At 45.3% G+C, this 27,264-nt stretch overlaps 1 protein-coding gene across 4 annotated transcripts in view; it reads left to right on the top strand.

Moving 5' to 3' along the window:
• The window catches only part of LOC140718814 (transmembrane channel-like protein 3), an 88,738-nt gene that overhangs the window by 22,265 nt on the left and 39,209 nt on the right, over positions 1-27,264 (top strand). For 2 of the 4 annotated variants that reach the window (XM_073032999.1, XM_073032997.1), the window contains exons 3-14: positions 4,343-4,418; positions 7,077-7,158; positions 7,907-8,013; positions 12,490-12,842; positions 13,486-13,633; positions 14,248-14,291; positions 14,387-14,534; positions 14,616-14,725; positions 16,371-16,449; positions 19,754-19,972; positions 26,792-26,920; positions 27,008-27,075. In XM_073032999.1, the coding sequence (XP_072889100.1) occupies positions 4,343-4,418; positions 7,077-7,158; positions 7,907-8,013; positions 12,490-12,842; positions 13,486-13,633; positions 14,248-14,291; positions 14,387-14,534; positions 14,616-14,725; positions 16,371-16,449; positions 19,754-19,972; positions 26,792-26,920; positions 27,008-27,075 (1,563 nt within the window). The remainder of the gene's footprint in view (positions 1-4,342; positions 4,419-7,076; positions 7,159-7,906; positions 8,014-12,489; positions 12,843-13,485; positions 13,634-14,247; positions 14,292-14,386; positions 14,535-14,615; positions 14,726-16,370; positions 16,450-19,753; positions 19,973-26,791; positions 26,921-27,007; positions 27,076-27,264) is intronic. The other 2 variants (XM_073032998.1, XM_073033000.1) reach the window with 2 other exon arrangements.

The following is a 27,264-nucleotide window of genomic DNA, read 5'->3' as shown; positions in this document are numbered from 1 at the left end:
GGGCATCACTGTGACTGTGTGTGAGTGTACCATCCAGGGCATGACCTGTTCATCACTGTGACTGTGTGTGAGTGTACCATCCAGGGCATGACCTGTTCATCACTGTGACTGTGTGTGAGTGTACCATCCAGGGCATGACCTGTTCATCACTGTGACTGTGTGTGAGTGTACCATCCAGGGCATCACTGTGACTGTGTGTGAGTGTACCATCCAGGGCATGACCTGTTCATCACTGTGACTGTGTGTGAGTGTACCATCCAGGGCATGACCTGTTCATCACTGTGACTGTGTGTTAGTGTACCATCCAGGGCATCACTGTGACTGTGTGTGAGTGTACCATCCAGGGCATCACTGTGACTGTGTGTGAGTATACCATCCAGGGCATCACTGTGACTGTGTGTGAGTGTACCATCCAAGGCATCACTGTGACTGTGTGTGAGTGTACCATCCAGGGCATGACCTGTTCATCACTGTGACTGTGTGTGAGTGTACCATCCAGGGCATGACTGTGACTGTGTGTGAGTGTACCATCCAGGGCATGACCTGTTCATCACTGTGACTGTGTGTGAGTGTACCATCCAGGGCATCACTGTGACTGTGTGTGAGTGTACCATCCAAGGCATCACTGTGACTGTGTGTGAGTGTACCATCCAAGGCATGACCTGTTCATCACTGTGACTGTGTGTGAGTGTACCATCCAGGGCATCACTGTGACTGTGTGTGTGTGTACCATCCAAGGCATGACCTGTTCATCACTGTGACTGTGTGTGAGTGTACCATCCAGGGCATCACCTGTTCATCACTGTGACTGTGTGTGAGTGTACCATCCAGGGCATCACTGTGACTGTCTGTGAGTGTCCCATCCAGGGCATGATTGTGACTGTGTGTGAGTGTACCATCCAGGGCATGACCTGTTCATCACTGTGACTGTGTCTGAGTGTACCATCCAAGGCATGACCTGTTCATCACTGTGACTGTGTGTGATTGTACCATCCAGGGCATCACTGTGACTGTGTGTGAGTGTACCATCCAGGGCATCACTGTGACTGTGTCTGAGTGTACCATCCAAGGCATGACCTGTTCATCACTGTGACTGTGTGTGAGTGTACCATCCAGGCCATGACCTGTTCATCACTGTGACTGTGTGTGAGTGTACCATCCAGGCCATGACCTGTTCATCACTGTGACTGTGTGTGAGTGCACCATCCAGGGCATCACTGTGACTGTGTGTGAGTGTACCATCCAGGGCATGACCTGTTCATCACTGTGACTGTGTGTGAGTGTACCATCCAGGGCATGACCTGTTCATCACTGTGACTGTGTGTGAGTGTACCATCCAGGGCATCACTGTGACTGTGTGTGAGTGTACCATCCAGGGCATGACCTGTTCATCACTGTGACTGTGTGTGAGTGTACCATCCAAGGCATCACTGTGACTGTGTGTGAGTGTACCATCCAGGGCATGACCTGTTCATCACTGTGACTGTGTGTGAGTGTACCATCCAGGGCATGACCTGTTCATCACTGTGACTGTGTGTGTGTGTACCATCCAGGGCATGACCTGTTCATCACTGTGACTGTGTGTTAGTGTACCATCCAGGGCATCACTGTGACTGTGTGTGAGTGTACCATCCAGGGCATCACTGTGACTGTGTGTGAGTGTACCATCCAAGGCATCACTGTGACTGTGTGTGAGTGTACCATCCAGGGCATGACCTGTTCATCACTGTGACTGTGTGTGAGTGTACCATCCAGGGCATGACTGTGACTGTGTGTGAGTGTACCATCCAGGGCATGACCTGTTCATCACTGTGACTGTGTGTGAGTGTACCATCCAGGGCATGACCTGTTCATCACTGTGACTGTGTGTGAGTGTACCATCCAGGGCATCACTGTGACTGTGTGTGAGTGTACCATCCAAGGCATCACTGTGACTGTGTGTGAGTGTACCATCCAAGGCATCACCGAGACTGTGTGTGAGTGTACCATCCAGGGCATGACCCGTTCATCACTGTGACTGTGTGTGAGTGTACCATCCAGGGCATGACCTGTTCATCACTGTGACTGTGTGTGAGTGTACCATCCAGGGCATGACTGTGACTGTGTGTGAGTGTACCATCCAGGGCATGGCTTGTTCATCACTGTGACTGTGTGTGAGTGTACCATCCAGGGCATGACCTGTTCATCACTGTGACTGTGTGTGAGTGTACCATCCAGGGCATCATAACAATATTTCCTCATTCTCTGATTCCTACTACCTTGGACACTAGCAGCATGTGAATAGGAGCTCTTCATCTCTGAGCTACTCTCCGACTTGCACCGTATCATGACTTGAACTTATTTCTCCATCACCAAAGATCAGAGAATCACAGAATACCATCACCACAGAGACTGTAGTGGCTTAATAAAGAGACTCAACAACGTTATAACCAAGGCAGAGAGAGCTGGGCAGCAAATGCTGGCCTTTCTATATATACCCACGAAGTCATGGTGCATTGGTGTTTCTGAATATTTATGTTCATGAAGCGCAAAACAATCGAGGTGGTAGTTTTAATGTTGAGCACCCTGAGTGCTTTTATAGCTGAATAAATTAAAAATAAGTGGCTGAGAACCTCAAATTAGGACAAAAAGAAACAAATGAAGAAACTCTGATGAAAAGGTGAGCAGGTCTTTGCTCCGTCTGCAACAAGCAGGATTTCCCAGTGACCAATCATTTTAGTTCCAATCCACACTCCCTTTCCGACGTGTCAGTCCAGAGCCTCCTCTCCTGCCGTGATAATTACCTCCCACTGAACATAAAGGAGCTTATGAATGAAAGATATTTGAAAACCAAGTACCGCAGGACAGTGATGAAGCTGGGCTTATTGCATACCTTTATTGTGTGGTCACCTGGACTTGTGTACCATTGTGTCAAGACAGAGTAGACTATGAATGGTTGTCTTGGACACTTGTGTTGTGATCGCAAGACCCTGTTGGACATTGGTACTGTGAAGTACTGCAGTTAGAGCTCATGGGTTCATTTGTGCAACTGACAACGTTGCCTTGGTTGGGGCGAGGACTAGGCGCTCGCCACGGGGTCACTTGTTTCAGTTGCCCGGGGAGGAGACACCAAGAGTGAGAGCAGAGGCCAATGCAGGCATGCTGGAATCTGTAATGTATTGACAGGCTGGACCCAATGCTCCGTGCTGCCCTCCAGTGTTCACGTGGTGGAAGAACAAACTGGACCAGGAGACCTTACCATCAATCCTATAGTCATGCCACTCAAGGTCTCAGGCTGTGTAAAAGACTGTATCTTCCTCTGCAGTGTGCTGTATGCTGTTGGTAATGTGTTTTGCACCTTGGCCCTGATTCATTTGGCTGTATTCATGGTTGAATGATAATTAAATTTGAACTTGATGAGCATGTTTTTCTTTCATACCTTGAGCACTCCAGATTAACTGAAAAAAATATTTTAATCACTATCCCTATCCTTTTTGGGGAAAAGTGCTGTGGACAAATTGATGTATTTCAGCTTCATTGGTTATAAAGTGTTTGCGGATATCTTGAATTTTTGAAAAACTAAAGATGCTTACTATTTCAAATTATGTGTTAAGTCAATTCCAATTATGTAAAACTTTGTCTCTGATATGATTGATGGGGGGGGGGGGATTAGCCAATCATGTTTTTATCTATCTAGAAACACATGATGTCTCCATACTCAGGGCAAAGGAAGTCATTATGGAATGACGAAATTCAAATCAAAAGCTAATTTTGAATGTTGAAGATCATTTGGCCCGTGCAGTATGTTCTCCAATTCTGCTTTTGTACAGCTTATAGTTTTTCTGTTCCACCCCATTTGGAAGTTCATTACATGAGTGAGTCACTTATATGAAAATAAATCTTCCTAATTTAATTCCCAAAATGATGACTTTTTAATCGGATGTAATTTATTTGACTCTCACAAATTAATTTAACTTTTTTTTTTGGATGTGTGCTCCCAATACTAATTGTTATCTTGGCTCACTCCTTAATCTCACTCCTCAGGAGCATCTTTCCAAGGTGAAGATTGCACATTTCAACACAGTTTAGACCATTTACCCAATTACATAATTTTGATCAATAATAATGCTAACTGTGGCAGTGTCTGAACTCCTTAAACTGGGGACAAACTGTCAGTCAATAGCATGTAGAAGATAATGTAAAAATGTGTTAGAATTGAGGCCATAATGTGGTACAAGGTGAAATGAAATTATTGCATGTAGTGTGAGACAATGATGGATTAGAAATTATGTAAATGATGGTGTATTAGGAATTAAAGCCTAATGGTTCAGAACGTAAAATTACACTGATATCGGTGTTACAGGCAAGCCAAAGAAATTGTGCTCAAGTATGAAGGCAGGTTGACGAGGACGAGAGGCTATCAAGCAGCTGGGGCAGAGGTAAGTCGAGAATCTAATGCGCCAAAGGAACAGTTTGCAAATTAAAATAATTTAAACTAAGCCCTCTGGTGTTTGTTCAAGACACTGTAATTGAATTCAATCAATTTAATTAAGTTCATTAAAAAATCTAATAATAAAGTGAATGGCATGCACAGAAATTAAAGGATTATTTATTTTAAAGATAAAGATTGAATTTTTTTAATACTTATTTAGCGATACAGCATGGCAACAGGCCCTTCTGGAACAGCACGCCCGCACCATACGACACTTTGATGTCTTGAAGTTTGGTTATTACACGACAAAGTTGCTCTCCTCACAAATGATCTTTTTTCAAAGCACCAAATGCTAAATATAAAATAAAACGGAAAATGCTGGAAGTACGTCAATAGGCCAGGAAACAGGGTCAACATTTCAGGTCCGAGACGCTTCGTCAGAATTGGGAGAACCATCCCACTGACTAATCAAACAAGATTGCTGGAGGAACTCAGCAGATGAAGCTGAGTCTGTGGGGAGAAATGGACAGTTGTCGTTTCAGATTGCTGAATAGACTGATGTTTTCCTCTTCGTCATGTCATACCTTACATGTTAGGAGCTACTCCACTGCACCCACTGGGTACATCCTGTCTCATCAGCAAGGCAGAACACCCAGTTGTACGAGGGCTTCAATATCCAATAGCAAACGTGACTTGGTACACCACTCTCAAGCAGATTGGCTGAGCCCTGAAGGACACGTCTGGCAGACAGAGTCTGCAGCAGGTACAGGGTAGACAACATGAGGGATGAGCTGATTGACCTCATGTCATCTTGTAGAAGCCTCCCACATAGTTCTGTAAGGACACGCCTTTACAGAAAGGACGCCTCCCATCATGTTCTACTGCACTGCAGCCCTGCGGTTGTGCTAAATGAGACAGACTGACCGCTACAACCATGAGGTTCTGTGACCATTCTGCAGCAGCAAAACTCTACACCACCGCAATCTGTAACCTGGTCTCCCGGTACCCCTCACTCTCACTACCATTCATCTGGGGATCAATGGGAAGTGCGATAAAAGATGTCAGAAGGAATGTCAAACATTTCCAAAGATGAGGTGCTATCTAGTAAACCACAAGATTATGTGTGTTAATCATTAAAAACAGGATGTAACAGGTGATCTCACAACCACCCAGTGTGTTAATCATCAAAATCAGCATGTAAAAGACAAGTCATGCCACAATCATCCAATCAGATTAAAGTTATACAAATTTGCCTCATCTTGGACAGCCTCACAAGGACAGTAGACTTTAGGGGGCCCCACCTGCTGGTTCCCTTCTGAGTCCACATCATCTCCAGTTGAAATATCTCACTGGTCTGGTCCACCATTGTTATTGACTCTTCATCATAAAACTGCCCACACTTGCGGCAATTCAAAGTAGCTGCTAACCATCGCCTTCTCAAGGGAAGTAAGTGATGACAATAGATGCTGCCATCCACATCCTGGAAATAAATACAAGCTGGAAGTATTCCCCCATATACTGTATATGGGGGGATAAAAGTTTCTTTCCAGTCAATGCTTTCCAACGAATTCAGCCTAAAGCATTAACTCTATTGCTCTCTTCATAAATTAGAGTATTGTGTTCAGTTCTGGTTGCCTCATTTTAGGAAGAACAGGGGTACAGAGGAGATGAATCGGGGTGCTGCCTGAATTAGAGAGCATGTCTTATCAGGACAGGTTGAGTGAGTGAGGGTTTTTCTCTCTGGAGGGAAGGGGGATGAGAGGTCATTTAATAGGGATGTACCAGATGATAGAGTCAGAGACTTACTCACAGAGCAAAAATGGCTAACACTGGGTGGGATTAATTTTAAGGTGATTGGAGAAAAGTATAGGGGCGATGTCAGAGATGTTTCTACACAGAAAGTGATGGGTGCATGGAATGCCCAGACAGGGGTGGTGGTCGGGCCAGATAGAACAGTACAGCACAGGAACAGGCCATTCAGACAATGTTGTGCTGAACCAGCTAAAAAACAAATCACTAATCCCTCCTACCTACACAATGTCCGTATCCCTCCATCTTCCTTACATCCATGTGCCTACCCAGGTGTCTCTTAAAAGCCTCTAAAGTATTTGCCTCTACCACCGTACCAGGCAGCGCATTCCAGGCATCCATGACTGAGTAAAAGAAACTGACCCCCTCGCAGCCCCCTTGAACCTACCCCCTCTCACCTTCAGTGCCTGCCCTCTGACATTTCAACCCCTGGAGACAGGTACTCCCTGTCTGCTCTATCTGTGTCTCTCATAATCTAGTAAACCTCTATCAGATCTCCCCTCAGCCTCTGCCGCTCCAGAGGAAACAGCCCAAGTTTACCAGCCTCTCGTGATAGCACACGCCCTCCAAACCAGGCAGCATCCTGGTAAACCTCTTCTGCATCCTCTCCAAAACCTCAACATCCTTCCTATAGTGGGGCAATCAGAACTATATGCAATGCTCCAGATGTGGCCTAACCAGAGTTTTATAAAGTTTTGCAGCATTTTCTGTTTTTATTTCAATTTTCCAGCATACACACTGTTTTTTTCCAGCACCGTTGGTTTTGATCCTTCCCTCACCTGTGAGGGAGTTAGCAGAAGCAATAGTTTGGTGTTAGCCGCTGTAGTACACTGACAGTCTTTGCTTTAAAACCTAGATGTGGAAGAAATTTGGGAGACTGGTGTACAATATCATGGTACTTTTCATCCCGTGGGAAATGAGAATCAAGAAAATTGAAAGTAAGTTGGTCTTGAGGGAGTCTAACGGGGTGTATTTTGTTTGAACGCTGCCTTCTCCCTGCTACATTGGCCACTTTTCCACGTGGCGCTGACCAAAATCAGCAGAGGTGTACACGTCCGCCACAATAGGAAACATTCAATAAGTATCGTTTAAACTCATAGGTGTTTTGGGGGGAAAGTGTGTAAATCTTGTGGCTCTTGAACCCATTAGATAAATTAGTAAATTCTCACTCCGTGTTGTCCTGTGTCCCCATCGCATATCACTGATTAGAACGAACAAAAGCCGAGAGAAGGCAGTTGTATGTGAGTGGGACAGAGGGTTGGCCTTGGTCTTTCATCTTGAAAATTTGGGGGTCCTGTTTATCCCAGGCTAGAGAAATGAATGGCTTCTCCATTCATAATACCAGAAGCACAATGAGTGTACACAACTTGACCTTGAGCGGGTATGTCTCACTCGGTTGATCAGGTGTGGGCTGCAGTGGGAGTTGGGAAGCTGTGTTTATGATGGCATGACAGTTCTGAGGTTCAGATGAGGCACGTGATTCAAACGGAATGGAGAGAGGTGACTGCAGCTGACTGTGTGCCTGGACTGGAAATAAGACAGCTCCATTCCTTGCACATTCTTTGTCTGAAGAAGAATAGAATCTATTTAAACGCACATCGAACGTCTCAGTATCTATGTTTCCTATTAAGCGAATGCACTGCTGGAAGTAAACTATTGTCACCAGTATTGTTCTGTCGTTGATAGGTCATTTTGGCTCTGGTGTGGCTTCTTACTTTATTTTTTTGAGATGGATGTTTGGCATCAACATAGTGCTGACGATAATGACAGGAGCATTTGTCATCTTACCAGAGGTAGGTGTCTACTGCATGGAATAGCTAAATATAATTTGCTTTAGTTTTTCCAAAACCATGCAGGCATATTTTGCCTCACACCTAGTCTGCTCACCTAAATAGTTCTAATCCGCACTGATTTAAATAAATCCCTTCTGTCCCGTTGTGTTAATGGCGTTAATATTGGTTGGGAGCTGGAGGCTAAAGAAGACAGCCTGTTCTAGGTTTAAAGGATGGTGCGGGCGGGTAGGAGGGAGGAATGGACTTGTTTTGCTGTCGAGTTGGTGCTTGCTGTGTTCTGTGTTGCTCTGCTGAGCATTGTATGCGTGCTATGTTTGCACCCTCGGGTGCACGTTTCAGTGTACTCGTGGGAAATAAACTCGAATCACAAACCTTGTCCGCAACATCAGCCTTATCAGATTGGCTTGACTTGGCTTCTGCTCTGCCAGAAGCAGACATTGGCTCTACTGAAATTAAAATCATGGTCTTTATCCAGAACTCGCTGTGGCCTGAAGATGCCAGTTTCAGTTCCTAGAGGTTATGTCATGGGCATTCCACTACACAACCCCGGCTGCTGATGGTTATCTACTATCAGCCTCACAGTGTTAGATAGAAAGCTGCAGATTCTGAGACTCGAATGGATAATGCTTGTCTGTATCTCAAACAGCCTTTCTTTCCATTTACAATGCCTCTGTAGCAATAAACCGCAGCTCAGAAAACAATCAGAGGTTCATTCACTGTTCCTGGATTTTGGGTGCAGAAACAGGTTTTTCTTTGTCCAGAACTGTGCAAAAAAAAAACTTAAGAAGTTGTCACACTTAGTTATAAAGTTCTTAAAGTCTTCAATTGCATAGCAAACTAACCTCAAAAAAACTTTTTTTCTGTTTCTGTAACTTAAAAGAACAAGAATAGTAAAATTAAGATGATAGAAAGTTAATGATTTTTTTTTGGTGTCTGCTTTAATGCTAAATCTGTTCCCGTCTTTAGTGGCACCCTGCATCACCGTTAATAAAGTAGACAAAACTAGCTATCCCCTTCACTGTTTTCTGGTTGCGACAGTTCTTTGTTGCAAACAGCTTCTCAGTTTGTTGAATTGGCAGGTAAGGGAAAGGGGGTATACGTGCCACAAGGATCACTGGATCTTAATGGTGAGCTTTCTTCCGGGTTAGTAGCTACCATTACTGTTTTGCTGACAACAGTGCAAAGACTGCGTGAAAGCTGAAACTGCACACGCTGGGCTTGTACCAAAATGAGTACGCAAGACTGTGAACCTTGGTTCAAACTGCTCACAACAACCTGGAGGAGAGACGGTGAGCAGTGCTAATCGCTGCCCGATACAGAGGGAAAGCGATAGCAGTGGCTCCGCCCCCAGATCCAGCACAGTTTTCAGCTCCTTATTGTGGACGTCGAAGCTTTGTTCACAACTTGGACTCAGCAGCCACCTACGAACACACAACAGAACTATACAGCCATCGTCAGATACGACAGACATCCAACATGTACTAAACCCGACACAAGTTGCTGGACAATCCTGGACAAATGCAGTTCTTCTCACCTTCACGCTCCAGGCTTTGCCTTATGTGCCGTCCTACGCCATCTAATTCTCTGCCCTAACTTGCTCAGCTGATCCCTCTTTTTTGCCAATTCCGTATCTGTGGGAGTGGCTGCATGGGGCAAAAGTTTCTTCCTAATTACCCCTCTCCCATAATTGCTTTAAATGTATCCATTCCAGGCAGTCTGTGAAGGGGCCGTGTCTGCTTCTCCTGCCTTCTGCAAACCACCTTGAGGTACATCACTGTCCAAAGCGTTGGATTATACATCTGGAGGTGTGCCTTTGAAGCCAATCCCAGCAACAGGGGAATTTAAGTTAGCATATTTAAATGTTCTGACATAAAAAGTTATTATCAATAACATTAAGCAAATTATCGGATTGTTGTTAAGGCCATAAAGACATACCGTAGGAGCAGATTTAGGCCATTCAGCCCATTGAGTCTGCTGCACCATTCCATCATGGCTGATTTATTACCCCTCTCAGCTCCATTTGGATACTTCTGTCAGAATGCTATTTCTGGATTGTGGTTTGGTATTGTCCAGCAGATCTCAGTGAACAAATTCCTGCTCCTCAGTCTAAATACACCACTGGGTGTGGGCTTCGTAACGAACAGTCCTCAGATAGTCAGGATGCACAACGCTCCTCCCTCCCCATCATCCTCAACATCGGTTCTCCCCCCACCCCGGGGCTGCGTCCTGAGCCCATTATAGCTCATTCTGCTGACACATGGCTGCACAGGTCAAAGACCCGAACAATCGCATCGTCAAGTCCTCTGATGACATGGCCGTGGTGAGGCTCATCACCAACGATGATGAGATGGCCTACAGGGAGGAGGTGAGAGAGCTCAAGGCTTGGTGCCAGGCAAGTAATCAATAATCTTTTCCTCATTGTCCACGTGACAGTGGAGATGGTTATTGACTTCAGGAGAACAGGAACACACATGCACGCACGCACACGCACACGCACACGCACACACACTTACATCAGCAGCACAGCCGTGAAAACTGCAAGCAGTTTCAAACTCCTGGGAGCGCACGTCACACACAACCTCTCGTGGGCCCAGAACACATCCTACACAGTCAGGAAAGCTGGCCAACTCCTCTGCTTTCTAAGGAGGCTGAAGAGAGCTGGACTTTGCACATCTGTACCCCTGCCATTCTGCAGATGTGCAGTAGGGGGCATCCTAACAAGCTGCATCGCTGCTTGGTACGGAAGCTGCACAGTGGCAGACAGGAGGGCTATACAGCGGGTAGCCAAAACTGCCCAACAGATCACCGGCACCAGCTTACCTGCCATCAAGGCCAAACATACAGAAAGGTGCCAGAAAAGGCCATTAGCATCATGAAGGACGACACCCATGCAGCACATAAACTGTTTGTCCTGCTCCCATCAGAAAGATGGCTACGCAGCTTCTGCACCAGGGCCACCAGACTCAAAACAGTTACTTTCCCAAAGCAGTAAGGCTGATCAACACCTCCACCCTTTAATTCCATTACTACTTTATTATTTCCTGTCAGTTATCATATGCATAGCCTACTGTCACTTTATGGACATACAATCCAATCTAGGTGTATAAGCTATCTTATCTGTTTATATTTATTGTGTGCTGTATTATTATTATTATTATTATTATTATTATTATTATTATTATTGTGCTCTTTATCTTGTGATTTTTTTTGTGCTGCATCAGATCTGGAGTAACAATTATTTCATTCTCCTTCACACTTGTGTACAAGAAATTAAATTAAACAATCCTCAATTTCCTGCCATCTCCCCATAACCTTTGACACCCTTACTAATCAAGAAACATAGAAAACCTACAGCACGATACAGGCCCTTCGGCCCACAAAGCTGTGCCGAACATATCCTCACCTTAGAACTACCTAGGCCTTACCCATAGCCCTCTATTTTTCTAAGCTCCATGTAGCCATCTAGGAGTCTCTTAAAAGACCCTGTCGTTTCCCCCTCCACCACCGTTGCCGGCAGCCCATTCCATGCACTCACCACTCTCTGCGTAAAAAAAAAATTACCCCTGACATCTCCTCTGTACCTACTTCCAAGCACCTTAAAACTGTGCCCTCTTGTGTTGGTCATTTCAGCCCTGGGTAAATGCCTCTGACTATCCACACGATCAATGCCTCTCATCATCTTGTACACCTATATCAGGTCACCTTTCATCCTCCATCGCTCCAAGGGGAAAATGCCGAGTTCACTCAACCTATTCTCATAAGGCATGCTCCCCAATCCAGGCAACATCCTTGTAAATCTCCTCTGCACCTTTTCTATGGTTTACACGTCCTTCCTGTAGTGAGGTGACCGGAACTGAGCACAGTACTCCAAGTGGGGTCTGACCAGGGTCCTATATAGCTGCAACATTACCTCTCGGTTCTTAAACTGAACCTTTTAGCTTCTGCTTTAAGTGTACCCAGTGACTCATCTTCCACTTGCGTTTGTGTCAATGAATTACTCAGATTCACCACAGTCTGGCTAAAGAAGCTCCTCCTCGTGTCTGTAAGATCTCATGTGGTTCACCCACATCCTTCAGCAAAGGAAATCCGGAGGTCCACACAACTTTACTCGTTCCTAAAATGCCCTAGCGAGTGTTTCAGAGATGGATAATAGATGCCGAGCTGGCCAGGGAGATCCCCTTCCCGTGAATAAATAATCAACATTTCTTTGAAGTTCTTGACAAGATGTTGTGGTAAACTGAACTGAAGGAGGTTCCTAAGAGATGATATTAAGAGGAGGATGGCATTAGATGTTATAAAAAGATGCAGATCCTTCAACTCTGATTGCCATTGAATGTAATATATCTCCATGTTGCATTGTGTGTTATTGGCTTGCGAGCATAAACATATTCAATTCTTTTTCCATTTAGTCTCATATCTGGTGACATCAGTTCAGTAATGTGGATAATGAAATTGCATCTGTTTTTGTTTTCATAGCTTTTAGCAGGAGCTCCATTTGGCAGTATTCCAAGCAAAACTATTCCTGCGGGGCATGTTGGATCTGCACAAGATCTGGACACCATCTGGTCACTTGGGGCAAGCATTTCACCATTTTTGCCACACAGCCAATATTACCATTCAGTAAATTGCTCAAACGTTTCATTATGCCAGTGTCTGTTTCTGACTTTAACTCTGTCCGTCACACAGGGCTACCTCCAGTACTCCGTTATGTTCTACGGCTACTATGGCAACAAGAGGAAGATCGGATGGGCAGGCTACCATTTGCCTCTGGCCTACTTTATGGTTGGAATGGCGGTGTTTGCCTATAGCTTCATCATCCTTTTGCGAAAGTAATCATTCTGAAAAAAAAAACGCACCATCGTCTACACGGCCAAGAAAGAATTTTGAATTATTTAGTGTATTTGCTGCTTATTTTGCGATGTTATTAGAATCATTCAGCGTGGAAATTGGGCCTTCAGCCACTGAGTCCATGACAACACTCACACCAATTCCACGCTAACTCCCACTGGATTCTGTCCCTCACCCACACACTATGTGGCCATTTAACCCTTCCAGATTGTGCGTGTTTGGAATGTGGGAGGAAACAGTAGCACCTGGAGGAAATCTAGTCATGGGGAGAATGTGCAAGGCGCACACAGTCGGGATACTACCTGGGTCACTGGACCTGTGAAGCTGTGGCTTCACGTCCTGCATGACTGCAGTGCTTTCTTTAACTCTGCAGGACAAGGGAAGTGGGCCGTGCCTCATTTACATAACTCATTGCTGACTCCCACCCAGCGTCCATCTTGATTTACATAGTCCTTGATGATGTGAAGCAAAAGCCTCGATGTTTAGGTGTTCTCGGACCCTAACATTCAGGGGTGAGGGTTACGTTTTAGTTTCCAGCTCTGTGTGTGTGACAGGGTGCATGTCGATAAGCCGGAGGGCGGTATGTGAAAGAATGAAGATATCCTGTTGTTCTCTGCTTCTTAGAATGGCAAAGAACTCCAGGCTGAGCATGGCCAGCGCCTCCGATGAAAACTACACCTTCTGCTGGAAGGTCTTCTGTGCTTGGGATTATCTCATCGGCAATCCCGAGGCTGCTGAGAGCAAGACAGCCGCAGTCATCAACAGTATTAGAGTGAGTGCCTCCCAATAACCTAACCCTGCGGGGGTAAGTCGTGGAGTTACCAACCTTTACAATTTCAACATCTTGCCTGCACTTTTAATTAATCCCACTCATTCCCCAGAGATCAGCATGTCCCTCTGCCTGCTTCCACACCCTTTCAGCAGGACCATCGTGGGACACAAACTCATGCTGAATTAAATATTCCTCTCTGTGATGCATCGGTAAATCCCTGTATCACTTTATATCCATCTCCTCTGATCGCCTGGCAACAGTTCCCACTAATTTACTCAAGTGAGGTCGCCCCGTGATGCACCATCAATGACTCTCGGAGACGGGAGGCGAACGATAGGCTTTTATTAGCTGTAAGAGACCACGATTAGCAACAAGAGACCACCACACAACATCCTGGAGACTGAGGGGGGAGCAGTGCCTCCAATCGCCTTTATACAGGGGTCTGTGGGAGGAGCCACAGGAGCAGTCAGCAGGGGGGCGTGTCCAGACAGGTATATGTAGTTCACCACACCCCGTTTACTTGATGTGACTTTTGAAAGTGTCCCTGTGTGTGTTAGAACTCCCTATTGATCAGCAGCTGGGTTAACACAGAACGTAATATTTCATTTTTTAAGGAGGCTATTCTGGAGGAGCAAGTGAAGAAAAAGGACAGAAGCCTGTAAGTATTGGCAGCAATGTGACGTAGAAACCGAACTTGAGCACCCAGTAATAATTCAGTCAAAAATAACATGTTTCCCCTTAATGTTTTTACAGGGCAGTGATTATTAGTTTAAGAATCCTTGCCAATATACTGGTGCTTCTCTCATTGGCCGGAAGTATTTACATCATTTACTTTGTTGTTGACCGCTCACAGGAGCTGGAGCGCACTAAGATCGAGTTGACGCTCTGGGAAAAGAATGAGGTATGCACTCGTCCTTGAGTCCATTTTGGGTGGAAACACTTGCTGCAGAATGCACTCACTCACTGTCTGCTTTGCATTTAGGTGAGTGTCGTCGTTTCGCTTATTACAATGATTGCCCCTTCCGTATTCGAACTGGTGGCTCAGCTCGAGATGCTGCACCCCAGAACGACACTGCGCTTCCAGCTCGCCAGGTACGCCCCCGCTTCCCAATCCTGCCCGCTCTTCCCAATCCTGCCCGCTCTTCCCAATCCTGCCCACTGTTCCCAATCCTGCCCGCTGTTCCCATTCCTGCCTGCTGTTCCCAATCCTGCCCGCTGTTCCCAATCCTGCCCGCTCTTCCCAATCCTGCCCGCTGTTCCCAATCCTGCCCGCTCTTCCCAATCCTGCCTGCTCTTCCCAATCCTGCCCGCTCTTCCCAATCCTGCCCGCTCTTCCCAATCCTGCCCTCTGTTCCCATTCCTGCCCACTGTTCCCAATCCTGCCCTCTGTTCCCATTCCTGCCCGCTGTTCCCAATCCTGCCCGCTGTTCCCAATCCTGCCCGCTGTTCCCATTCCTGCCCGCTGTTCCCAATCTCTGCTGCCAGTGTGGACCTAGCCACTAGTGATGATACAGTTCAAGCAGTGAATTCTGATCTGCCTGTGCCACTGTGAGTTAAGGCCAGGACACATTTAATTGCACCGAGATGCAGTCCGTGCTCAACTAAATTCCCATGATATGGTGAGGGAAACACCTCAAGTAGGGTGGAGGAGATGGGCAGCGGAGGAGCAGTATCAGTTGCCATCTGTATCGTTCAACATAAGAGGGCACTGCCTAAAATAATCAAACAGGAACTTTGGATTCTTTATCCATTAACTTGGGCTGTAATCTGGTTTTTTATTTTGTAATTCCTCTCAAAAGGATCAAAGGTTCCTGTTATATCATAGAACCTTGTGAGAAATACTCAGAAGGTTAGGCTGTACCTGTGGAGAGAGAATCGGGGTTAATATTTCATCAAAATTGGTAAAAGTAACAAAACGGAGAAGAAGATTAATTGTAAAATCAGGTAATTAATCATGCTAAAGTGCTAAAAGCCTACTGAGATGTTCAGCAGCTCAGGCAGCATCAGTGGACAGAGGGAGTAAGTTAACATTTCAGATCAGAGACCAGCTTCTGATTTTATTTCATATTTTCAGCATGTGCATTTGTTCTGATTTTAACACAGCCATACATTTTTAGTATTCAGTATTTTTACTCTTTTGTGGTGAATTTCAGATTCATTCACATCCTTCTCATTCACCAGCCTTTACCACCACCACTAGTTGTATCACTCAGCCTCCCCTGGTCTCAACTCCACCACCGACCTTCCATTGTTCCCCTTCTTCATGCTCCTCTTTTCTCCGTAACTTACACCTACCTCAGTCATACCCTTTCCCAACTCTGATCAAAGATCACTGACGTGAAGCACTGACGGGAGATGAATGAAAGCTGAAATTCACCAGAATCGAAGCGGGAAAGTGTTGATTGACAAAAATATGAGAATGTTTAACTGAAAAGCAAAAAAAAGATTGCAGATGCTGGAAATCTGAAATAAGATTATCATCGGCCATAAACATTAGTTCTTTTTCTCTCTCCACAGATGTCACAGAAAGTTTCATACATCAGATTTCCAGCATGTGTACTGTGCTTTTGGTCTAAGGTTCTTTTCATTTTCTTGCAACTTAAGGAGATTTCACCTCCATTGCAATTTATATTTTCTGATATTGCGATGTGAAAAAGGCATTAGCCATGATTTGATTATGAAGCACGGCGTCACTTTCACTTTGGATTTGTTAATTTCCTGTCTGTTCTAACTGCAGGGTGCTGGTGTTGTACTTGGGCAACCTCTACAGTTTAATCATTGCTCTGCTTGACAAAGTGAATAGTATGAGCATGTCGGTAGGTGTTTAAACTTCAAACAACACTTGTCGTTCCAACAGGGCATTTGATTCAGGGGAACAGTAAGCTAACCCACAGAGAATCACAGGGCGTTTCCAACACTAAAGTGAAAGATCATCTTCAGGGACGCAAATTCACATTGAACCCATCCGTTACACACGATATCGAAGGAACAGGATCTATATACTTCACTCAATAACTACAGCCTATCCCCATTCATTCTAATTTCCCAAGGAATGAAGGGTGCTGAGAAAAGAAGAGCTGATAACTGGTCTAATGTTATTAAGACGAGACTTTATTAAATTGTTTTGCCTTCCACTGTTTAATTCTCTTCTCCTCTCCACCCCACCTTTCCCCTGTATTATTACAAGGACCACAGTTTCATAGTGCTGTCCACCAGCATTATAGAAGGGCTACATCTCTATCATTATTTTCATGATTTTTCATTGAATGCCATGTTTTAGAGCAGATATGTTCCTATGGGAAGTTTCTATCTCAAAGCACTGCATCTGTGGGTGTACGGTCTATAGGCAAGGGAATTCTGATTGACTTGTAAGTAGAAGAGAGGGGATAGAATCAGAATCAGGTTTATTATCACTGTCTTAAACGATGTGAAATTGTGGTTTGCAGTGCGGTGCAAAGACATAACATTACTATACATTAAAGTAGTGGTCACTAACCTTTTTAAGCTCAAGATCTCCTACCTCAGCCTTAGTGAAAGGCAAGATCGACCCCAGATTGATTAGTTACACGCATGCGCACCGGGGCAGAAAAGACCGGAAGTAAAACCCCACAACCCGGAAGTAGAAATAATGTATAAACTCCGGGGTGCCTGCCCTTTTTTTGCACCGCGGACCGGTTTAATGTTGACAGTATTCTTGTGGACTGACCAACGGTGGGGGGGAGGGTGGTGGTTGTTAAACACGACTGGAATACTGTATAGTGATACTCGAAGGGGGTTACTTATGTCCAGTCTATTCCGCAATTTAGTTTTCACAGCTCTCGGCACTTGCTTCTGTCCCGCTTGCTCACGTTTTTTCTGCTGAGAAAACTCAGTGGGTTTGTCTTTAAGTGCAGGGTGCTTGGACTGAGGGTACTGAAACAGTTTTGAGGGCTTCATTGCCTCATTAGACAACCTCCCGCCCGCCCACCAGCTGCCAGATGCCTTGGCCAGGTGTAGCTGTTCGTGGGTGGGGTAAGAGGACAAGGTAAGGGCCAGAGGTTCCCGTGCTGGGGCCGCAGCGGTCGCAGACTGGAGAGAGTGACTAAGCAAGCGAGGAATGCGACAGGGCGCCCACCCGCCCCCTTGTAGGATCGATCGACTGACAGAAGTTTGTTTCAGTAGATCGCAGCGCGGTAGCTGCTCTGCCACTTATGAAATCGTGAGCCCGAATTAGGTCGTCTGCGAATATTTTAGCACCGGGTTCCCTATGAACATTCGGTGTGCTAAACAGGTTTAGAGGCAGCGCTCCAGGCCGGTAGCAACGGCACTTCCTGCCGGCTGCGCGAGGCGGCCAGTGATCCCTGGTGCGAGGGTGTTAGGCAACTGATGACCTCGTGTGGGTTCAGGTTCAACAGTGGGCGTGACAGGGAATAAGCAAAGGTGCGGCTGACTCATATTGTTTCCTCGCGGTTGGGGACCGCTGAATTACACTGTGTAGTGTGGGGGGAGCTACACGCATGCGCACTGGGCAGAAAGAACGGAAATAAAACCCCGCAACCCGGAAACAATCTCTCGACAGTATTTGTGTATTTATTTTTCTTTTTTTTCGGGATCTACTGGGAAAGTCTCAAAGATCGACCGGTCGATCGCGATCGACAGGTTGCCGACCACTACGTTGAAGAATAAATAAATAGTGCAGAAAAAGGAATAATGAGGTAGTGTTCAGGGGTTTATGGACCACTCAGAAATCTGGTGCCAGAACGGAAGAAGCTGTTCCTGAATTGAGTGCGAGTCATCAGGCTCCTGTATCTGCTTCCCGGTGGTAGTAATGAGATGAGGGCACGTTCCAGATAGTGAGGGTCCATGGATTTTGCTTTCTGGAGGCACCGCCTCTTTCAGATGTCTTCGCTGGCTAGGCAGTTGAGTCCATTGCTGGAGCTGTCTGAGTCCATAACTCTCAACCTGTTACGATCCTCTATACCAGGCTGCGAAATCCTCTACACACCTGTAAAATTGTACATCTGTAGAAATTTGCAAGAATCTTTGGTGACATGCAAAATCTCCTCAATCTCACAACAAGTTGATCCACTGATGTGCCTTCTTCATGGTTACGCCAATGTGTATGACCCAGGACAGATCCTTAGAGATGGTGACACCCCGGATCTTTATTAGCTTTAATTAACTGGAAATCAATTTTACGTGGTCTGAGAAGAGATTACATGTACAGATAATCAAAATTTAGTATTAAATTATTGAGACTTCTCTTGAGAATTTGACATTTATAGAAGCAGCAGGCAATATCTGTCAGATCAGAATGTCTTTAATCATTAGTTTTTTATAGCTTGACGGGTTTTCACCATTTTCTGCACTTTTATGCCATTTCTCCCCCTTTCCCAGTGATTTGTCCCAGTGTGTATTCCAGATATTGCCCTCTAGGCGTGGCATTGATTAAAAATTGAAAATGTTAGGGTGAGTGGGTATTTTACAAATTCAGCAAAGAGCATGATGGAATTGTGGACCAAGCTTCATAAAGTGCTTCTGTTGACTTGCTGGGCTCAAAGAGTTTAATCTCAAGGTGACAGCCGTGTTCAGTATCAGTAGTTTTGCAGCTATTAGAAAGTTGAGTGTTCAAGAAGCCCAAGTATGCAGTGGCAAAATCCACCATTACATTTAGGATGAGAAGTTAAACTGAGACACTACATACCCTGTTAAGTGACCATACGTGGTCTAAGTTGGCAGAAGTCCTGACTAATCGTTTCAAAAAAATGTTGCTTTGAAATTCATCTCAAACAGATTATTCTACTCCAGAATATTTTACAATTATATCCTTCTGAGGATACAATGAAATGAACTGATCATTAACACATTGCTGTGCAAAAATTGGGCACATTTAGTAAGTAATTCATCGGTTGCAGAGTATTTTAGTGCAACCTAGTGTTGGGGAAATTGTTATAAATGTGGACTCTTTATTCTGTTGAATTGTTCGAAGTACTTGTAATTTAAAACGGAATAAATCTAAAACAATCTAGATATTCTGAACCTTAAATGTAGTTTGAACAATGAAAAAATAAATTGGAAATGATGAACCAGTAATGTTTAATCTAATCTTAGAATTTCCATATGTCTATACACTTCCTACAGGATAATGTTAATGATACGGGCACAGCATTTTTAGCAACCAGAGCCTTCCCAGAGGAGAATCTCTCGACCATTGTACCTGACATTGAGTTGAAGCAGAATATCACATTCAGTTCAGGAGACAACAAAACAAAGCCTGTAATCAAGTTTAATAAGACTGCTATATACGACTACAACATCCTGACCCAACAAGATCAATGCTGGGAAACCTATGTAGGGCAGGTTTGTACATAATGCTTTGCCTTATCCTGTGCCTTGTTGCTTTAGAACAGAAAGGTGACTTAATGAACATTGAGCACCTCCAGAACCTTGGTGACGAACTGCAGCTCGCAGAGTTCCTGGGATTGATTGACTGATTGAGATACAGTGCGGAGAAGGCCTCCCCAGCTCTCTGAGCCATGCTGCCCAAAAGTCTCCCAACTTAATCCTAGCCTAATCATGGGACAACTGACAATGACCAATTAGCCTACCAACCAGTCAGTCTTTGGACCATGGGAGGAAACTGGAACACCCATGGGACAACCCACCTGGTCACGGAGAGAACATACAAACTCCTTACAGGCAGTAGCGGGTCACGTGTGCTGTAAAGCATTGTGCTAACCACTATGCTACTGTGCTGCCCCATTATAAACCAACTTCCCCCCAGACTCTGGGTCAATCAGAGAACAACCGGACTCTATCTTATATGTATGCGTTAATCATGATTGCGAAACAGTATTTCATCCCATCTCCAATACTTATTCAGAACTTCGAAGTGAGTATGTGAAAAGACAATGAGTCGATCTGTTTCCTCCAGAATAGTTTTCATTTCCTAGAAAATCTAGGATAATTCTGGAGAATTGGGAACTCTAATTCTTTTGCACCATGCTGTACTTGAACCTTGAAATAAAGTTTTAGAAATGTGGAGGCTTCAGGTTACAATTCATATAAATTCTGGAAATTCCAGCAATGACACTCAGAGTAGATGATGTGATACGATGACAAAATATCACTCTTAGCAGCTGTTGGAATTTCTGAGCTTAACAGTGAGATACTTTACGCCCTTTGGCCCAAAAAGTCCATGCCAAACTATCGACCTGCATCTGGATCATAGTCTCTCCATACCTCTCCCATCCATGTACGTATCCAAATCTCTCTTAAGTATTGAAATCAAACCCGCATCCTCCACATCTGGTAGGAGCTCTGCTTGCGTTATACCCCTCAAAATTTTGTACACCACTATCAAATCTCCTCTCATTCTTCTACACTCTAGGGAATAAAATCCTAATCTATTCAACCTTTCCCTGTAACTCAGGTCCTCAAGTCCCAGCAACGTCATTGTAATTTTCCCTGTACTCTTTCCATTTTATTGACATCTTTCCTGTAGGTAGATGACCAAAACTCTACACAATACTCCAAATTAGGCTTCAGTAATGTCTATACAACTTCAACATAACAAACTCCTGTACTCAGTATTTTGATCTATGAAGGCCAGTATGCCAAAAGGTTTCTTTATAACTCTGCCTAGCTGTGATGTGACTTTTAGGAATTGATGGGTCTGTATTCCCAGAACCTTCTGTTGTACCACACTCCATAGTGCCCTGCAAGCTCACCATGCAAGTCCTACCATGGTTTGTCCTCCCAAAGTGCAACTCTTCACATTTGTCTGCATTAAATTCCATCTGCCATTTTTCAATTGATCCAGATCCCACTGCAAGCTTTTGATAGCCTTCCTCGCTTTTCACCACATGCTGAATCTTGGTGTCACCCACAAATCTGCTGATTCAGTTTACCACATTAACATCCAAATCATTGAAAAACAACAGCAGACCCAGTACTGATCTCTATGGCCTTCAGTCAAAGTGGCAACTATCTACTACCACTCTCTCACAAATCTTATGTCCAATCCAAAACACTGAACCTTTTTTTGATAAACCTCCTATGTGTTACCTTGTCAAAGGCCTTGCTAAATCCATATAGACAACATACACTGCCTCACCTTCGTCAAATTTCCTGGTAAATGCCTCGAAAAGCTCTATATGATTGGTTAGACATGATCTAACACACACAAAACCACGTTGACTATCCCTACCCAGTCCCTATCCAAATACTTATATATCCAGTCCTTTAGAGTGCATTCCAATAATTTATCCATTCTTGAGTTCACCGGCCTATAATTTCCTAGCTTATTCTTAGAGCCTTTCTTAAACACAGAACAACATCAGCTATCCTCCAATCCTCTGGCACCCAGCTGGTGGACTTCGGGGCGAGAGGTCCTGAGTTCAAATCCAGCCAGCTCCCTTGCACGCTCTCCATCTGTGCTGGGTTAAGAGCTGGTGATCTCTTTTAAAAAACTCACCCGGTAGAAGGCAAAGGCAAACCACTGCCGTAACCTGCCAAGTACATGATTTCCCAATATGTCAGAACAGTGTAGGGAAATCATCCGCCAACTGGAAATTCCAGATGCAACCTACCGACCAACGAATCCTCTGGCACCTCACCTGTGGCTAAAGATGTTTTAAATCTATCTGCTAGGCCCCCTGCAATTTCTGCTCTAACCTCTGACAGGGTCTGATGGAACACCTTGTCAGGCTCTGGGGATTCAGACACCCAAATTTTCCTCAAAACAGCAAATACCACCTCCTTTAATCTGTATATGTTCCATGAACCCACTGCTGCTTTGCCTTGCTTCTATAGGCTCCGTGTGTCACAGTACAGGTAGGCACCTCCTAGTCTCCACCCAGCTAACAGGAGTCACCTGCCACTCGTTTCCAACTGATCACCTGCAGCCTATTTAAACCCAGCTCGTCTCCACACTCATTGTTCACCCCTGAAGCCAGCCAGCCTGTAACAGTTCTTCTTAGCCTTTGGGTATTGTGTTGTCATGTTCAGTATCTGTTCTGTTGTTCTGTGGCCCGTCATGGCTTGTTATTTTGCCGTTTATTATTAGTTACCATTCACCACTAAATCATCTTGATTGCTGTGCTTTTGGGTCAAGCCTCCTCTCAAATCCCTGACGGGGTGGGTGAACCAGCGATTGGCATAGCCGAGTACACTTACCTAAACAAAGTTGTGTGTCAACACGAGTACACAACCCAGAAGCAACAGGAAACCATTGACCATCTGCTCTCCACTCTCAACCAACTCTCCGTCATTACAGCAACCCCATGCCAGTCAACCTCCTCCCTCGGAGCCCTGATATCTGGTGCCCAAAAACTTCAGGTCCCCAACCCAATGCCGTAACCTTCTGTCCCAGTGCGTCATACACTTCGAGTTTCAGCTATCTCTGTATTCTACGGACCAAGCCAAGACTGCCTTTGTCATCCTTCTCTTGACTGGGCGAGCTCTAATGTAGGCTGCTGCTAGCTGGGTCAATAAAGCCACTGCTTGCAATAAATATGAGGAATTCACCGCTGAGATGCACCTGATTTTCGACTATATGGGAAGTGGAAGGGCGGCAGTGGATCAGATAGTTCACTTGCATCAAGGCTTGTGCTTGGTGCTGGATTACACTGGAATTCAGGACCCTTGAGGTGGCGTGCGGTTGGAATGCAGAAGCACTGATGGACCATTACCGTCACAACCTTTCAAAGTGCTTGAAAGACGAGCTGTCTACCTGGGAGATGCCCACCGACCTCACAAGTCTCATTATTCTGCCCCCCTCCCCCCATATTGAAGCCTCGTATGGAATGACCTCCAGATCACCAACCAGAACCCCAGTTCTGCTCCCAGAGTCATTTCAGGTTGCAGGACCCTCATCAGCAACACGTCCAGAACCTCTGCAGTTAGAGAGTGCTCCCTTAACCCCCAGAACCCATATAGTTAGAGAATGCTCCCTTAACCCCCACCCCCCCGCCCTCCCAAGAGCATGAACATTGCTGGAGAATCAACTTGTACACTTCCTGCAAAGTAGCCAATCACCCATGCCATCAAGTGGCCACTGCATCCAGGAAACAGGACAACCATGTAGAGATGAGGGGCCTTCTGTCTCGTTAGCTTACCCGGCCCTTCATTCCAGCTCCATAGCTCAACTGACTCTCTCTGTCCTCCTCACCTCGTTAGCTCTACATGCACATGAGGTTAATCAAGAGACCACTTTCTTGACCGGAGTCTGCATGTGCAGTTTGGACTCCCTACCAAGCCCATCTCTCACCCCTTCTACATTACAGCCATTGATGCTTGTCTCTCGGGGTCGCAGATGGTCGAAGTATGCACACAGCCTGTGCACCCGACACATGAGCATCAGAGAGCACCAGGACTCCATCCAGTTCCTCCTTATCGACTCATCTAACACTTCTCTCATCTTGGGTTCCCCTGGCTCTCCACTCACGACCCTCACACAACCTGCTTATCCATTTTCACTGCTGAGTCAGGGATCCACACGTCAGACCACTTGCCTGGGACCTCAGTTGACTTCACTCTGTAAATACGTGGAGACAGAGGAAACTCTCGAAGGGGCACCACAACATAGCCATTGCCTTCAGTAAGAGGGAAGCCAGCATCCTGCTGACTCACAGAACACAATTGATCTCCTCTTGGGCACCACCCTCCCTGAGGTCATCTGTTCTCCCTCTCCCCTCCTGAGACCCAAGCCATGAATGACTACATCACCAAGGTGCGACAGCATGGTTTCATTTGACCATCCCAGTCCCCAGCCATTTCAGAATTCTTCTTTGTCTAGACAAAAGATGGGGGTCTCTGTCCTTGCAGCGACTAACGTGGACTCTAGAAAATCACCGTTGATGAACAGCACATTCGGACCACTCTGCGGGGCCCAGATCTTCACCAAACTGGATCTATGGAGCAAGTACAACTGATCCGCATCTGTCAGGGGGATGAGTGAAAGACTGTGCTCCTAACATCCACTGGCCGCTACAGATACCTGGTGATGCCTTTTTGACTTTTCAACAGTCCAACCATTTTCCAAGCCTGCATCCACGTGATCCTCTGTGACATGCTACATAGGTACATCAACCTTGTAGACATCCTCATCTTCTCCAAGGACCCCCAAGAACATGTCTATCAGGTCCATTCTGTCCTTTAGCGTCTGCTCGAAAACCAACTGAACTGCAAGTTAAAGAAATGCCAGTTCCATGCCTCAGTCATTTCCTTCCTGTGTTATGACCTATAACCCCAAGGCATAACCATGGATACAGAGAAAGTGCACCGCATTGGCCCTGGCCGCACTCCCTCAAACAGCTAAGGTGCTTCTTGGGCTTCTCCAGCTTCTACTGCCATTTCATCAGGAACTACAGCAAATCACTGCTCCCCTCACCTCCCTCACCTAATCGCCTGCCTCGTGTATAACCTGGGCTGCTGCCGTGGACCACGCTTTCAAGGAGCTCAAGAGACACTTCACCATTCTCTGCCGTCCAAGTGCCTTTGGGACTTCTGTGGTAGAGGTAGAAACATCTGATGTGGGCGCCGAGGCCATCTTCTACCAGCGTGGACCCTGGTTTGCTTTTGCCGGAATGCTTAACAGGGCATGGAAGGCCATCCTAACTGCCAACCACACCTACTGTCATCTGGCCAACCTCCAGCAGCACCTAGCCGGACTACTCCAGCTTGGGGACTGTGTCTGGCTGTCCAACTGAGGTCTTCCCTTGTGCACCGACTCCTGCATGCTCTCGCCCCGGTTCATTGGTCCCTTCAAGATTACACATCACATCAGTCCAGTCACTTACCATCTCCAGCTGCCTCTGTCCCTTGCGATCACACCTACTTTCCATGTTTCTTGCCTCAAGTCCACTGTCCATGGACCACTCAACACTCCTGAGCCTGTACCTCCAGACCCTAAGATGGTCCAGTAGCGTACATGGTTTGCCAGTTGAAGGGTTCACGTCATTGTGGATGGGATGTGCAGTATCTGGTCGACTGGGAAGGGAATGGCCTGAACAAGAGGTCTTTCATGGATGACCACTCTGACCTTCCAGAAAACCGGTCTTGTCCCTTGCTATCCTTTTGCTCTTAATATATCTGTAGAAGCCTCTAGGATCCTCCTTCACTTTGTCATGCCTTCTTTTAGTCCTGCTGATTTCCTCCTTAAATGTTCTCTTACTTCTCTGGTACTCCTCAAGTACCTCATTTGCTCCTTCCTGTCTATACCTGCTACACATCTCTACTTTTTTTAGAACCAGAGCCTCAATATCTCTCAAAAATTGAGGTTCCCTAAACCTTTTATCTTTGTCTTTTATTGTGAAAGCTCCATACTTTCAAAATCCCGCTTCTGAAAGCCTCCCACTTACCAAGTACACCTTTGCCAGAAACCAGCCTGCCTCAACCAACACTTGCCGGATCCTTTCTGATACTTTCAAAATTGACCTCTCTCCAGTTTGCAATCTCAACCCAATGGGCAGACCTATCCTTCTCCATAATAATTTTTAAATTTTATTTTATTGAGATACAGCGTGGAATTGGCCCTTAGGGTAGCGCTGCCCAGCAGTTCCCCAATTTAATCCTGGCGTTATCACAGGGCAATTTACAATGACCAATGAACCTACCAACTGGTACCTCTTTGGACTATGGGAGGAAATCAGAGCGCCTGGAGGAAACCCATGTGGTCACAGGAGAAGGTACAAACTCCTTACAGGCAGCAGCAGGAATTGAACCTTTGTCACCTATGCTGTAAAGCATTGTGCTAACCACTACACTACCATGCTAATGGCATTGTGACCAAAATTGTACCCCAACACAAACTTCTCTGATCTGCCTTGTTGGACTGCTGTGATTTGTGTGACTAAGACGGCTTTGTATCATTGTCTGAAATCGGTGGGTTGGGGGTGGCTCCTGTCCACAATAATAATGATAATTAGAGCATTAAAGCAAACTAAATATTGGAAGTAAACTAATTGAGCTGATGCTGGTAATGGGATCAGAAGAAGGTTAAATGGCAACCATAGAATCAATGTCCTCAATAGTGCTGATGATGTGGGTCAAGGTTGTGAAAATTCTCCATTACATGCTAATAATGTTAACAGAAAATCTGCACTAAAAGTTATATGATGAACACCTTAAATGACTGTACCAACACAATCTAAAGAGAAGATCTTTCTGTATCTTCAGGAGATGCTGAAGCTGTCTATTATTGACATGCTTTTCACTGTCGGCAGCATTCTGCTTATTGACTTCATCCGTGGGCTCTTTGTTCGATACCTGAGTGATTGCTGGTGCTGGGATCTGGAGAATAAATTTGTGAGTATCGTACCAATTTAAACATCGCACCACATTCATGAATTTTTTTGCATCACGTTCTCATCTTTTATTTAAAATCTGTTACAGCCTGAGTATGGGGAATTCAAGATAGCTGAGAATGTTCTGCATCTGATATACAATCAGGGGATGATATGGTATGTTGCTCCATTCTTTAATCTGATTTTTGAACATAAATCATAGAACAGTACAGCCCAGTACAGGCCCTTCGGCCCACAATGTCGTGCTGACTTTTTAACCCACTCCAAGATCACTCTAATCCTTCCCTCCCATATAATCCTTCATTTTTCTTTCATGCATGTTCCTATCTGATCGTCTGTTAAATA

Source organism: Hemitrygon akajei, chromosome 30 (assembly GCF_048418815.1).
Source record: "Hemitrygon akajei chromosome 30, sHemAka1.3, whole genome shotgun sequence".
In the NCBI taxonomy this organism is placed as follows: domain Eukaryota; kingdom Metazoa; phylum Chordata; class Chondrichthyes; order Myliobatiformes; family Dasyatidae; genus Hemitrygon; species Hemitrygon akajei.
Note: the sequence above shows the minus strand (reverse complement) of the source record. Positions and strands in the feature narration are given on the sequence as shown.